Raw genomic sequence first — 14,876 nt, forward strand, 5'->3', positions numbered from 1 at the left:
TAGACAGAATACCAGCTGACTGCTTCTTCCCTAAATAGTTATTGCATCGTTTGGAGCTTTGCTTTGGGTCATTGTCCTGTTCTAGGAGGAAATTAGCTCAGATTAAGCACCGTCCACAGGGTATGGCATGGTGTTGCAAAATGGAGTGATAGCCTTCCTTCTTCAAGATCCCTTTTACCCTGTACAAATCGCCCAACTTTACCACCACCAAAGCACCCCCAGACCATCACATTGCCTCCACCATGCTTCACAGAGGGCGTCAAGCACTCCTCCAGCATCTTTCCAGTTTTTCTGTGTCTCACGAATGTTCTTCTATGTGATCCGAACACCTCAAATTTAGATTTCTCTGTCCATAACACTTTCTTCCAATCTTCCTCTGTCCAGTGTCTGTGTTCTTTTCTTTTTATTGGCCAGTCTGAGATATGGTGTTTTCTTTGCAACTCTGCCTAGAAGGCCAGCATCCCGGAGTAACCTCTTCACTGTTGACATTGAGACTGGTGTTTTGTGGGTATTATTTAATGAAGCTGCCATTTGAGGACTTGTGAGGCGTCTGTTTCTCAAACTAGACACTCTAATGTATTTGTCCTCTTGCTCAGTTGTGCACCGGGATCTCCCACTCCTCTTTCTATTCTGGTTAGAGCCAGTTTGCGTGGTTTCTTAACATGCTGACCACACCGGACACGTCGCGTGTGCGAGCGTTGCAAAATACATTTAGAAATCCATGTAATTCAATTATTGCGCCCACACTGCTCGCAGACGCCAAACGAGCGTTGAAAGAAGCTGTTTTGCAGGTTGTGTGGTAATACTATGAAAGTGTAGATGCCAATCACCATATACGTTCAAAGATGAAAAAGCTTGGAAGGAGGAGAGATGACTAGAAACGATTCGGTTGACCGTTTTATGTGTGGATTAATTGTCTGAGTAAAGGACCTTGTGCATTTCAGGTAAAATAACAACTTAATGTTTATATCCCAGGACAAATTAGTTAGCAACAGCAAGCTAGCTAAATAGGACAAATTATCTAGCAATTGCAAGCTAACTAGCTAAATTGCCATACATGTTTAATGCTTTTCGACCTGTCCACAAATTAATGTAATTGGTTCAGAGTTTGTTTTGATATTTTAACCTGTGTGTCGTGATCGTGTTTGGTGTACGGGGACAAAATAAATGTATGCACGATAGCGCACGATGGCCGCAGCCGGTTTGGGTTCCGTGTAAGGGAGTAGTTTCTTGGCAATTTCTCACACGGAATAGTCTTCACTTCTCAGAACAAGAATAGACTGTATAGACTTAATCAGATGTCCTTACATAAACGCTTGGTATGCTTTCGCCGAAAAGCTTTTGTGAAATCTGACACACCAGGTAGATTAACAACAACCTAAGCTGTGTTTTGCTATATTGCACTTGTGATTTCATGAAAATTAAATATTTTTTGTAATTTAAGTTGAATTTGGTGTGCTGCAATTCAGTGGATGTTGACGAAAATGATCCCACTAACGGGATGGGTGCATCAAGAAGTTAACAAAGCAAATTTGAGGAAAATGCTACCGAAGTACTATCAACACATTGACTGTAGTACCAACGCTGCTAAAATGCTCGACCATTGCTACTCCCCCTTCCGGGATGCCTACAAGGCCCTCCCCCGCCCTTCGGCAAATCAGATCACGGCTCCATTTTTCTCCTCCCTTCCTATAGGCAGAAACTCATACAGGAAGTACCCGTGCTAAGGTCTATTCAACACTGGTCTGACCAATCGGAATGCATGCTTCAAGATTGTTTAGATCACGCGGACTGGGATATGTTCCTGGGTAGCCTCTGAGAATAACATTGACGTTTACACGGACACGATTTCATCAGGAAATGTATAAGGGATGTTCCCACTGTGACTATTAAAATCTACCCAAACCAGAAACCGTGGGTGGATGGTAGCATTCGTGCAAAACTAAAAGCGAGAACCACCTCATTTAACCATGGCAAGGTGACAGGGAACATGGTTGAATACAAACAATGTAGATATTCCATCCGTAAGGCAATGAAACAGGCAAAATGTCAGTACAGAGAAAAAGTGGAGTTGCAATTCAACGTCTCAGACACAAGACATATGTGGCAGGGTCTACAGACAATCATGGATTACAAAAGGAAAACCAGCCACATGGCGGACACCGAAGTCTTGCTCCTGGACAATTTGAACACCTTCTTCACCCGTTTTAAGAATAACACAGTGCCTCCGACGCGGCCCACTCCCAAGGGCTATTGTTCTCTGTGGCTGACGTAAGACATTTAAGTGTGCTAACCCTCGCAAGGCTGCCAGCCCAGATGGCCTCCCTAGCTGCATCCTCAGAGCATGCGGAGACCAGCTGGCTGGAGTGTTTACCGACATATTCAATCATTAAGCTCGGGGCACTGGGTCTGAACCCCACCCTGTGCAACTGGGTCCTGGACTTCCTGACGGGCCACCCCCAGGTGGTGAAGGTAGGAAACAACACCTCCAATTTGCTGATCCTCAACACAGGGGCCCCACAAGGGTGCGTGCTCAGTCCCCTCCTGTACTCCCTGCTCACCCATGACTGCGTGGCCACGCACTCCTCCAACTCTATCATCTAGTTTGCAGACGACACAACAGTAGTAAGCCTGATTACCAACAATGATGAGACAGTCTACAGGGAGGAGATGAGGGCCCGGGTGGAGTGGTGCCAGGAAATAATTTCTCCCTCAACGTCAACAAAATGAAGGAGCTGATCATGGACTTCAGGAAACACATCAACGGGACCGCTTCAAGTTCCCTCGGCGTACACATCACAGACAATCCGATATTGTCCACCCACAGAGACAGTGTGGTGAAAAAGGCGCAACAGCCACGGCCTGTTCACCCCACAACAGCGTTTATAGATGCACAATTGAGGGCAAAAAAAAGAAATCACCATTTACAGCAATCCTTTAAGTGGACCATAAAAAATATGAAATATTTAGGATGCTTAATAAGTGACAACAAACAACAAATATATAAAGATAACTTTATTTCATTACTCAACAATATGAAAGCAGATCTAATTAATTTGAATAGTCTTACAGGTAGAATAAATGTTTGGAATGGCTAAAGTTTGCTAAAGTTTTTGAATATTTTTTCTAGGTAATACCAATTACCCCACCGGAGACATTCTTTAAACAAGTATACTTGGTCACAACAGACTTTATTTGGCCAAATAAAATGTATATAATAAAAAGGAACGTTTTACATCTTCCTAAGTCTATGGTTGGTTTAAACCATCCAGACATGGAATTGTATCAACTCGCCACCCAAGGCTTTTACTACAGACAGATAGTTAAATGCACTAAAGAGGAACAATGGGTGCATATTGAAGATGTGCATGCTCATCCCCAGAATCATTTTGTGTCTGTTTTCAAAGAACAAAGATAAAAACATTAACAACTTCGTCGTTAAGAAAATTCAACATATTCTAAAACAACCAATATCACTTCATAAAGCATAACCTTATGAAACAATCCTTGGATAGCTTTTCAGAATTCACTGATAAAATGGTCCTCATGGAAAGCTAAAGGCATAGAATCCGTAATTGACTTGGTAACAGGAAATACATTTATTTCCACGACAGAATTATTAAAAAGTCATTTCTATTTCAAGTCTTTTGGGCATCAGAGAAACCTTAAGGGAATCTTATTTAAGTCCGAAAATGATATCCATGTGATAGGTAAGATATACAATACCTTGCAGAGAGTCTATCCAACTGACAATCTCTTAGGAAAAAATATATAAACCATTAGAACCAAGACTTAAAAAGAACTGATGTTGACCCAAGACGGAAGGAAAGTGGGAGCAGAACTAACAAAATGACAGTTAACAAAAATGTAGGCTTAATCCAGTATAAACTAATGTATAGAATTGACTATACAAGAGACAAAATTCACAAATTCTACCGCACAACAGCAGAGTCATGTGTAAAACTAACAATGACTAATGATAATTCATGCCTTCCGGGAATGCTATAATGTCCAAAAGTTATGGGTGGAGCTAGAAAGTATTACAATATAAACGTACTTTTAATCCGTCTGTCTGCATATTTCAAGACATGGCATATGGGGGTGTAAGTGAGATACCCAATTGGTTGGACGATTCTCTTGTCAATCATCTGGAAAAAACGTATATACGAGATGACCGTGTGTGCTAGTGGGTCTGGGCAGGGTTGATGTAGTTGATGTTTGTATGACTTTGTCGTTTGTATGTGTAGGTTTTGTATTGTTCATAAAATATATTAAATAAAATCTTACAAAAAAATTGATAATAATACAGAATTGAAGAGGAAATGCTAACAGGAAATGCTAACTCACTGCATGTTTCAGTAGTAAATGGTGCCAGCAGAATTGAAAAGGGGTTGACGCCAACAGTATTGAGATTGATTGATCAGGTGTGTGTGTGTGTGTGTGTGTGTGTGTGTGTGTGTGTGTGTGTGTGTGTGTGTGTGTGTGTGTGTGTGTGTGTGTGTGTGTGTGTGTGTGTGTGTGTGTGTGTGTGTGTTCACAGTGCTGATGGTGAGGATCATGGCGGCCCGTGATCAGGGCTCCCATGCTGAGGTGGAGGTTAAGGTAAAGAAGGTCCTGTACCACGGCAGCCAGGTGAACATCAAGAAAGGTCACATCACCCTCTACCCAGAATCCTGGACCACCCGAGGGTGCACCTGCCCCCTCCTTAACCCAGGTGAGCTCTTACGTTTTGGCCAGGCAACTGGACCTCGACTGCTTCTTGCCCCAATAGTTATTTTCTCTGACGTCTCTGGATGCATACCTGCCTTGTAGGTAGGTAGGTATGAAAACTCTGAAGGTATGAAAACTCTGAACACCTTAAGCAGATGGGTAACCCCATATATGGGTAAATAGGCCTCACACTACCTTAAGCAGATGGGTAACTCCATATATGGGTAAATAGGCCTCACACTACCTTAAGCAAATGGGTAACCCCATATATGGGTAAATAGGCCTCACACTACCTTAAGCAGATGGGTAACTCCATATATGGGTAAATAGGCCTCACACTACCTTAAGCAGATGGGTAACTCCATATATGGGTAAATAGGCCTCACACTACCTTAAGCAGATGTGTAACTTCATATATGGGTAAATAGGCCTCACACTACCTTATGCAGATGGGTAACCCCATATATGGGTAAATAGGCCTCACACTACCTTAAGCAGATGGGTAACTCCATATATGGGTAAATAGGCCTCACACTACCTTAAGCAGATGGGTAACTCCATATATGGGTAAATAGGCCTCACACTACCTTTACCCATCTGCTTAACTCCATATATGGGTAAATAGGCCTCACACTACCTTAAGCAGAATTGACCCTGCTCTCTCTATTCTACTCCCCCAGGATCAGAGTATCTGGTGGGGGGCCACGAGGACCGGAGGACGGGTCGTCTGCTGGTGAACACCAAGAGCCTGGTCAAACCCTGGAGGCCCAGCCTGGGACGCAAGCTCCTGCACCTCCTCAACAAACACTGTAGCTCCTCCTCCTCCTCTTCAAGGAAGACTGCAACAGAGAGACTGCAGAATGCAAACGTCTTTAGTCTGCAGAAGAAAAACTAGAGCCATGGAACAAGATGAAGAGAGGGATGGAGAGTTAAAAGTTATCCATGTTTTGGTGGATTGCATGAGAAGGACGATGAGCCGAATATAAAGACGTGTGAGAGTGTATTTTTGGACGAATGTGGGCTGGACATGGGGATACAGCCGCAGCTTGGGCAATATGGGGAAAGCAGAACTCTTTTGCCATTCAGGGCCTCATTTGCCTGTTTCATCCACAGACCCACAGAACACATTTCTGAAACGATGACCTCCACGGCAGGACCATGATGGATAGTGTTCTGTGCTGAATGGCACTGTGTGGCTCAGTTGGAAAGAGCATGGCGCTGGCAACACTGAGGTTGTGGGTTCAATTCCTGCAGGGATCAAAAACATATGCAAAAAAATGTATGCACTCACTGTATTGCAAGTCACTTTGGTTAAACACGTGAGTCTGCTTAGTGGTATATATTGGATGATATAATATGATGACAGGCAGCTGCACAGAGACAGAGTACAGACTCTCATCTCCTTAGTGCTATATATTGGATGATATAATATGATGACAGGCAGCTGCACAGAGACAGAGTACAGACTCTCATCTCCTTAGTGGTATATATTGGATGATATAATATGATGACAGGCAGCTGCACAGAGACAGAGCACAGACTCTCATCTCCTTAGTGGTATATATTGGATGATATAATATGATGACAGGCAGCTGCACAGAGACAGAGCACAGACTCTCATCTCCTTAGTGGTATATATTGGATGATATAATATGATGACAGGCAGCTGCACAGAGACAGAGTACAGACTCTCATCTCCTTAGTGGTATATATTGGATGATATAATATGATGACAGGCAGCTGCACAGAGACAGAGCACAGACTCTCATCTCCTTAGTGGTATATATTGGATGATATAATATGATGACAGGCAGCTGCACAGAGACAGAGCACAGACTCTCATCTCCTTAGTGGTATATATTGGATGATATAATATGATGACAGGCAGCTGCACAGAGACAGAGCACAGACTCTCATCTCCTTAGTGGTATATATTGGATGATATAATATGATGACAGGCAGCTGCACAGAGACAGAGCACAGACTCTCATCTCCTTAGTGGTATATATTGGATGATATAATATGATGACAGGCAGCTGCACAGAGACAGAGCACAGACTCTCATCTCCTTAGTGGTATATATTGGATGATATAATATGATGACAGGCAGCTGCACAGAGACAGAGCACAGACTCTCATCTCCTTAGTGGTATATATTGGATGATATAATATGATGACAGGCAGCTGCACAGAGACAGAGCACAGACTCTCATCTCCTTAGTGGTATATATTGGATGATATAATATGATGACAGGCAGCTGCACAGAGACAGAGCACAGACTCTCATCTCCTTAGTGGTATATATTGGATGATATAATATGATGACAGGCAGCTGCACAGAGACAGAGCACAGACTCTCATCTCCTTAGTGGTATATATTGGATGATAAAATATGATGACAGGCAGCTGCACAGAGACAGAGCACAGACTCTCATCTCCTTAGTGGTATATATTGGATGATATAATATGATGACAGGCAGCTGCACAGAGACAGAGCACAGACTCTCATCTCCTTAGTGGTATATATTGGATGATATAATATGATGACAGGCAGCTGCACAGAGACAGAGCACAGACTCTCATCTCCTTAGTGGTATATATTGGATGATATAATATGATGACAGGCAGCTGCACAGAGACAGAGCACAGACTCTCATCTCCTTAGTGGTATATATTGGATGATATAATATGATGACAGGCAGCTGCACAGAGACAGAGCACAGACTCTCATCTCCTTAGTGGTATATATTGGATGATATAATATGATGACAGGCAGCTGCACAGAGACAGAGCACAGACTCTCATCTCCTTAGTGGTATATATTGGATGATATAATATGATGACAGGCAGCTGCACAGAGACAGAGCACAGACTCTCATCTCCTTAGTGGTATATATTGGATGATATAATATGATGACAGGCAGCTGCACAGAGACAGAGCACAGACTCTCATCTCCTTAGTGGTATATATTGGATGATATAATATGATGACAGGCAGCTGCACAGAGACAGAGCACAGACTCTCATCTCCTTAGTGGTATATATTGGATGATATAATATGATGACAGGCAGCTGCACAGAGACAGAGCACAGACTCTCATCTCCTTAGTGGTATATATTGGATGATATAATATGATGACAGGCAGCTGCACAGAGACAGAGTACAGATTCTCATCTCCTTCTTTACAGAAAGAGGAAAATCAATTTCCAAAGGGAAGACCAGATATCCTGAGTGAAGGTTTACTGTCTGAGGAAGGTTGATTGATTGATTGATCTGACTTCTCATTCTGATCTTGGATGTTCCAGTCCCAAAGACATAAGAGCCACTGGGCCGGTGTTTAAATCCACTTTAGATTTGTCTCAGACTATAGTTGAAACCAAAACAAATATAGAACCAAAAGGATATTATTAATGAATGTTTTATCAAATGACCGAGATCTCTATGTTCTATCATTAGCCTTCTGATCTATCCAAGGTTTTATGTTTGGAGTCCTGACGTTTGTATCCTTAGTTCCTGGAGTTATTGGCAGTAAACCTGCAGAAGCATCATCGTGTGTGTGTGTGTCCACAAACTCGCTGTCCTTGGCTCGAAGGGACTGAGCAGGCCTTAACAAGTAGTATCTCCTGGAGCGGAAGAAGAGTAGAGAGAGAACAGAAAGTCTGTCTGGACCCCTCTGGGACTAAAGCACTGAAGACGCTCTCAGTTAGAATTGAACTGACTTCACGTCTTCCCTCACTCTCAGTCTGATTTCAATGACTCTTTGTCAGGTTTATGTCAAAACATGAAACGATGATGTTGTCTACTTACTCACATGGTTTGGTGTCCTCACTTCTATTGCACTCAGGGATGTGGTGGTAAAAATCTCTGAACACCTTAAACAGATGGGTAATCCCATATACGGGGGAAATAGGACTCTATTTTATTTGATTGGGCATAAGTGTGATCTAATCACATTGGTTCACCAGGAATTAATCCTACAGATCATGTGGCAAAGTCAGGAGATGTCCGTGTACTCAGATCTAGAATGGTGAACAGAGTTTACTTTTATTTATTTAAATGGGCAAGTCAGTTAAAAACCGATTCTTATTTACAATGACAGCCTACCCCAGACAACACTGTGCACCACCCTATGGTACTCCCGATGACAGCCCACCCCAGACAACACAGTGCACCACCCTATGGTACTCCCAATGACAGCCCACCCCAGACAACACTGTGCACCACCCTATGGTACTCCCGATGACAGCCCACCCCAGACAACACAGTGCACCACCCTATGGTACTCCCAATGACAGCCCACCCCAGACAACACTGTGCACCACCCTATGGTACTCCCAATGACAGCCCACCCCAGACAACACTGTGCACCACCCTATGGTACTCCCGATAACAGCCCACCCCAGACAACACTGTGCACCACCCTATGGTACTCCCGATGACAGCCCACCCCAGACAACACAGTGCACCACCCTATGGTACTCCCAATGACAGCCCACCCCAGACAACACTGTGCACCACCCTATGGTACTCCCAATGACAGCCCACCCCAGACAACACTGTGCACCACCCTATGGTACTCCCAATGACAGCCCACCCCAGACAACACAGTGCACCACACTATGGTACTCCCAATGACAGCCCACCCCAGACAACACTGTGCACCACCCTATGGTACTCCCAATGACAGCCCACCCCAGACAACACTGCGCACCACACTATGGTACTCCCAATGACAGCCCACCCCAGACAACACAGTGCACCACACTATGGTACTCCCAATGACAGCCCACCCCAGACAACACTGTGCACCACCCTATGGTACTCCTAATGACAGCCCACCCCAGACAACACTGTGCACCACACTATGGTACTCCCAATGACAGCCCACCCCAGACAACACTGTGCACCACCCTATGGTACTCCCAATGACAGCCAGATGTGATTCAGCCTGGATTTGAACCAGGAACTATAGTGACACCTCTTGCACTGAGATGCAGTGCTTTAGACCGCTGCGACACTCAGGAGAATGAGTTTATCCTTCACTATGTAAACATGAGTTTATTCTTCACTATGTAAACTTGAGTTTATCCTTCACTGCAGCGCCAATTCCACTCTATACCAGGTTGTTGTTGTTGTTGTTGTTGTTGTTGTTGTTGTTAGGGAAGACGGAAAATAACCCCATGTGTGTTTCTCTCATTAGTAAACGACCCAACAATCCATGAATCCCAAAATAAACATGGAGCTGCTAAGAAAGGAAGGGATGAATTGACGTCACTGTGTCAGATATGTATCTGGAGAGGCTCGGTACATATTTGACCCAGACCTAGCATGCTTCCCAAATGGCACCCTATTCCCTACATAGTGCGCTACTTTTTTACCAGAGCCCTATAGAACTCTATTCCCTATATTGTGCACTACTTTTGACCAGAGCCCTATAGAACTCTATTCCCTATATAGTGCACTACTTTAGACCAGAGAGCCCTGGTTAAGAATAGGTCTGTGTTGCTGTCTCTAAGGCTGCGTTTACACAGGCAGACCAATTCTAATATTGTTTTTTTTTTCAGAATTTTTCAGAAGTTAGCATATTGGGGCTGTCTGTGTAACACTGCCTAAGGAGTAGCTAGGTCAGTAGCTGCTGGCCTGGGCTGAAGAGACATGATGCATTCCTGCACAATGGCATCATCCGAATGCTTCGCCCTTGTCCCAAAGACTTTATTACAAAGGAGTTTACAAGTGGTGAATGGAGCAGAGCTATGAGATCACGAATGGACGTCTAACATATCATCACAATCATATCACCTGTGTGTAGCTACATACTGTAACTGTAAGTATTAGTTGTTATTAAAAAAATACAGATTTTTTTTATTTAACTTGGCAAGTCACTAAAGAACATACTCTTATTTTACAATGACGGCCTAAGAACAGTGGGTTAACTGGTCTAGGAACAGTGGGTTAACTGGTCTAGGAACAGTGGGTTAACTGGTCTAAGAACAGTGGGTTAACTGGTCTAGGAACAGTGGGTTAACTGGTCTAAGAACAGTGGGTTAACTGGTCTAGGAACAGTGGGTTAACTGGTCTAAGAACAGTGGGTTAACTGGTCTAAGAACAGTGGGTTAACTGGTCTAGGAACAGTGGGTTAACTGGTCTAGGAACAGTGGGTTAACTGGTCTAGGAACAGTGGGTTAACTGGTCTAAGAACAGTGGGTTAACTGGTCTAGGAACAGTGGGTTAACTGGTCTAAGAACAGTGGGTTAACTGGTCTAAGAACAGTGGGTTAACTGGTCTAAGAACAGTGGGTTAACTGGTCTAAGAACAGTGGGTTAACTGGTCTAGGAACAGTGGGTTAACTGGTCTAAGAACAGTGGGTTAACTGGTCTAAGAACAGTGGGTTAACTGGTCTAAGAACAGTGGGTTAACTGGTCTAAGAACAGTGGGTTAACTGGTCTAGGAACAGTGGGTTAACTGGTCTAGGAACAGTGGGTTAACTGGTCTAGGAACAGTGGGTTAACTGGTCTAGGAACAGTGGGTTAACTGGTCTAGGAACAGTGGGTTAACTGGTCTAGGAACAGTGGGTTAACTGGTCTAAGAACAGTGGGTTAACTGGTCTAGGAACAGTGGGTTAACTGGTCTAGGAACAGTGGGTTAACTGGTCTAAGAACAGTGGGTTAACTGGTCTAAGAACAGTGGGTTAACTGGTCTAAGAACAGTGGGTTAACTGGTCTAAGAACAGTGGGTTAACTGGTCTAAGAACAGTGGGTTAACTGGTCTAAGAACAGTGGGTTAACTGGTCTAGGAACAGTGGGTTAACTGGTCTAGGAACAGTGGGTTAACTGGTCTAGGAACAGTGGGTTAACTGGTCTAGGAACAGTGGGTTAACTGGTCTAGGAACAGTGGGTTAACTGGTCTAGGAACAGTGGGTTAACTGGTCTAGGAACAGTGGGTTAACTGGTCTAGGAACAGTGGGTTAACTGGTCTAGGAACAGTGGGTTAACTGGTCTAGGAACAGTGGGTTAACTGGTCTAGGAACAGTGGGTTAACTGGTCTAGGAACAGTGGGTTAACTGGTCTAAGAACAGTGGGTTAACTGGTCTAGGAACAGTGGGTTAACTGGTCTAGGAACAGTGGGTTAACTGGTCTAGGAACAGTGGGTTAACTGGTCTAGGAACAGTGGGTTAACTGGTCTAGGAACAGTGGGTTAACTGGTCTAAGAACAGTGGGTTAACTGGTCTAAGAACAGTGGGTTAACTGCCTTGTTCAGGGGAACAGTGGGTTAACTGCCTTGTTCAGGGGAACAGTGGGTTAACTGCCTTGTTCAGGGGAACAGTGGGTTAACTGCCTTGTTCAGGGGCAGAACAACAGATTTTTACTTTGTCAGCTCGGGGATTCGATCTAGAAACCTTTCGGTTACTGGCCCAACGCTCTAATTACTAGGCTACCTGATTTGTTTACGTCTTACAATTTCATTAGAATTTACATAATTGAGCTACAATTTGCATTTGATGGCGAATGCACAGATATCATGTGGAATCCATGAACTCCGCCTTTTTAAAGGGACATCTGTATGTCTGTCTATATGTGATAGCTGACGTGCATGCATGCATTACGTTTAATAAATAAGTCAATGGTTTATTGTCCTACATGTTGTAGAAATTAGTTTCTGACATGGTTCAGTACATCTTTGAAGCTCAATTTGAACGTGTATTCCTGTTAAGTTGTCTTGCCACTGAAACCACTGAAGTGCATATTTTAGTACATACCACTGGAGTACATACATACTTTATGTACTTTATGTATGTACTAATATCGCCCTCCTTTGGTTAAAAGTGAGAATGGAACACTTCTACTCCGGATTTGGAATTGTTGGCTTAGGCATGATCCCTGTACATTCAACATGAATACAATATCACTTTACATTCAAACATGAATACAATATCACTTTACATTCAAACATGAATACAAATATACAAAAAAAACTAACAGATTTAAAGATGTGCAACAATTCAATTTATTTTTTTTAAATCACCTCAAAATAAATAGGGACAGAGAAACAAAATATAGAAATATAAATAATTTCATAGCATTATTATAGTCATATCACAGGTTATTTTCAAGGCATTGAATATGCTTTGAATGATTAAATAATACATTGGAGGTGCCCACCCAAAACACAGGCAGTCATTTTTGCATATTTCATTTAATTCTAAATAAACAATACAGGAATCAGGTAAGTATAATAAAGAAAAAGACGATTATATTTCTTGCTTTTTATTTGCCCTTATTTATTGGCTTGATCCTTTGAAATAATACTTCTATTAATGCACGCGGTAAGTACTCGTTAACGGTCTCTTGCTAAAACACTTGAAAGGTAGGATTCAAGCAACTTAAAATGACATCACAATAAATAACGTTGCATAAATGTCATCGTCAGTCGAGGACATATTTCAGGGATCGTGTTCATTAGGCACCAAACTGAAAGAGAACGCACGGAAACACAGAAGGACTACCTAGACTTGTCCAATAAGAAACGTTATTAAAGGGACATAAACGGAGTGGAATTTGCATGTGGTGAATAGATCCGTGTTATGGCATCCAATGAACATGACCCCGATTTACAGTATATCAAAAAATTGTGAGTACACCACTCACATTTTTGTAAATATTTGAGTATATCTTTTCATGTGACAACACTGAAGAAATGACACTTTGCTACAATGTAAAGTAGTGAGTATACAGCTTGTATAACAGTGTAAATTTGCTGTCCCCTCAAAATAACTCAACACACAGACATTAATGTGTAAACCGCTGGCAACAAAAGTGAGTACACCCCTAAGTGAACATGTCCAAATTAGGCCCAAAGTGTCAATATTTTGTGTGGCCACCATCATTTCCAGCACTGCCTTAACCCTCTTGGGCATGGAGTTCACCAGAGCTTCACAGGTTGCCACTGGAGTCCTCTTCCACTCCTCCATGACGACATCACGGAGCTGGTGGATGTTAGAGACCTTACACTCCTCCACCTTCCGTTTGAGGATGCCCCACAGATGCTCAAGAGGGTTTAGGTCTGGAGACATGCTTGGCCAGTCCATCACCTTTAACCTCAGCTTCTTTAGCAAGGCAGTGGTCGTCTTGGAGGTGTGTTTGGGGTCGTTATCATGTTGGAATACTGCCCTGCGGCCCAGTCTCCGAAGGGAGGGGGATCATGCTCTGCTTCAGTATGTCACAGTACATGTTGGCATTCATGGTTCCCTCGATGAACTGTAGCTCCCCAGTGCCAGCAGCACTCATGCAGCCCCAGACTGTGACACTCCCACCACCATGCTTGACTGTAGACAAGAGACACTTGTCTTTGTACTCCTCACCTGGTTGCCGCCACACACGCTTGACACCATCTGAACCAAATAAGTTTATCTTGGTCTCATCAGACCACAGGACATGGTTCCAGTAATCCATGTCCTTAGTCTGCTTGTCTTCAGCAAACTGTTTGCGGGCTTTCTTGTGCATCATCTTTAGAAGAGGCTTCCTTCTGGGACGACAGCCATGCAGACCAATTTGATGCAGTGTATGGTCTGAGCACTGACAGGCTGACCCCCCACCCCTTAAACCTCTGCAGCAATGCTGGCAGCACTCATACGTCTATTTCCCAAAGACAACCTCTGGATATGACGCTGAGCATGTGCACTCAACTTCTTTGGTCGACCATGGCGAGGCCTGTTCTGAGTGGAACCTGTCCAGTTAAACTGCTGTATGGTCTTGGCCACCGTGCTGCAGCTCAGTTTCAGGGTCTTGGCAATCTTCTTATAGCCCGGGCCATCTTTATGTAGAGCAACAATTCCTTTTTTCAGATCCTCAGAGAGTTCTTCGCCATGAGGTGCCATGTTGAACTTCCAGTGACCAGTCAGTATGAGGGAGTGTGAGAGCGATGACACCACATTTAACACACCTGTTCCCCATTCACACCTGAGACGTTGTAACACTAACGAGTCACATGACACCGGGGAGGGAAAATGGCTGATTGGGCCCAATTTGGACATGTTCACTTAGGGGTGTACTCACTTTTGTTGCCAGCGGTTTAGACATGAATGGCTGTGTGTTGAGTTATTTTGAGGGGACAGCAAATTTACACTGTTATACAAGCTGTACACTCACTACTTTACATTGTAGCAAAG

The 14,876-nt window shown here is 43.5% G+C and overlaps 1 protein-coding gene across 1 annotated transcript in view; it reads left to right on the forward strand.

Annotated features, from left to right (window-relative positions):
• LOC139383127 (netrin-4-like) overlaps window positions 1-5,849 on the forward strand; it is a 48,354-nt gene extending 42,505 nt beyond the window's left edge. The window contains exons 10-11 of the mRNA XM_071127458.1: window positions 4,541-4,714; window positions 5,391-5,849. Coding sequence (XP_070983559.1) covers window positions 4,541-4,714; window positions 5,391-5,605 — 389 coding nt within the window. The 3' untranslated portion in view covers window positions 5,606-5,849. The remainder of the gene's footprint in view (window positions 1-4,540; window positions 4,715-5,390) is intronic.
• The last annotated feature ends 9,027 nt before the right edge of the window (window positions 5,850-14,876 follow it).

The sequence above is a fragment of the Oncorhynchus clarkii genome, chromosome 2, assembly GCF_045791955.1.
Source record: "Oncorhynchus clarkii lewisi isolate Uvic-CL-2024 chromosome 2, UVic_Ocla_1.0, whole genome shotgun sequence".
In the NCBI taxonomy this organism is placed as follows: Eukaryota; Metazoa; Chordata; class Actinopteri; order Salmoniformes; family Salmonidae; genus Oncorhynchus; species Oncorhynchus clarkii.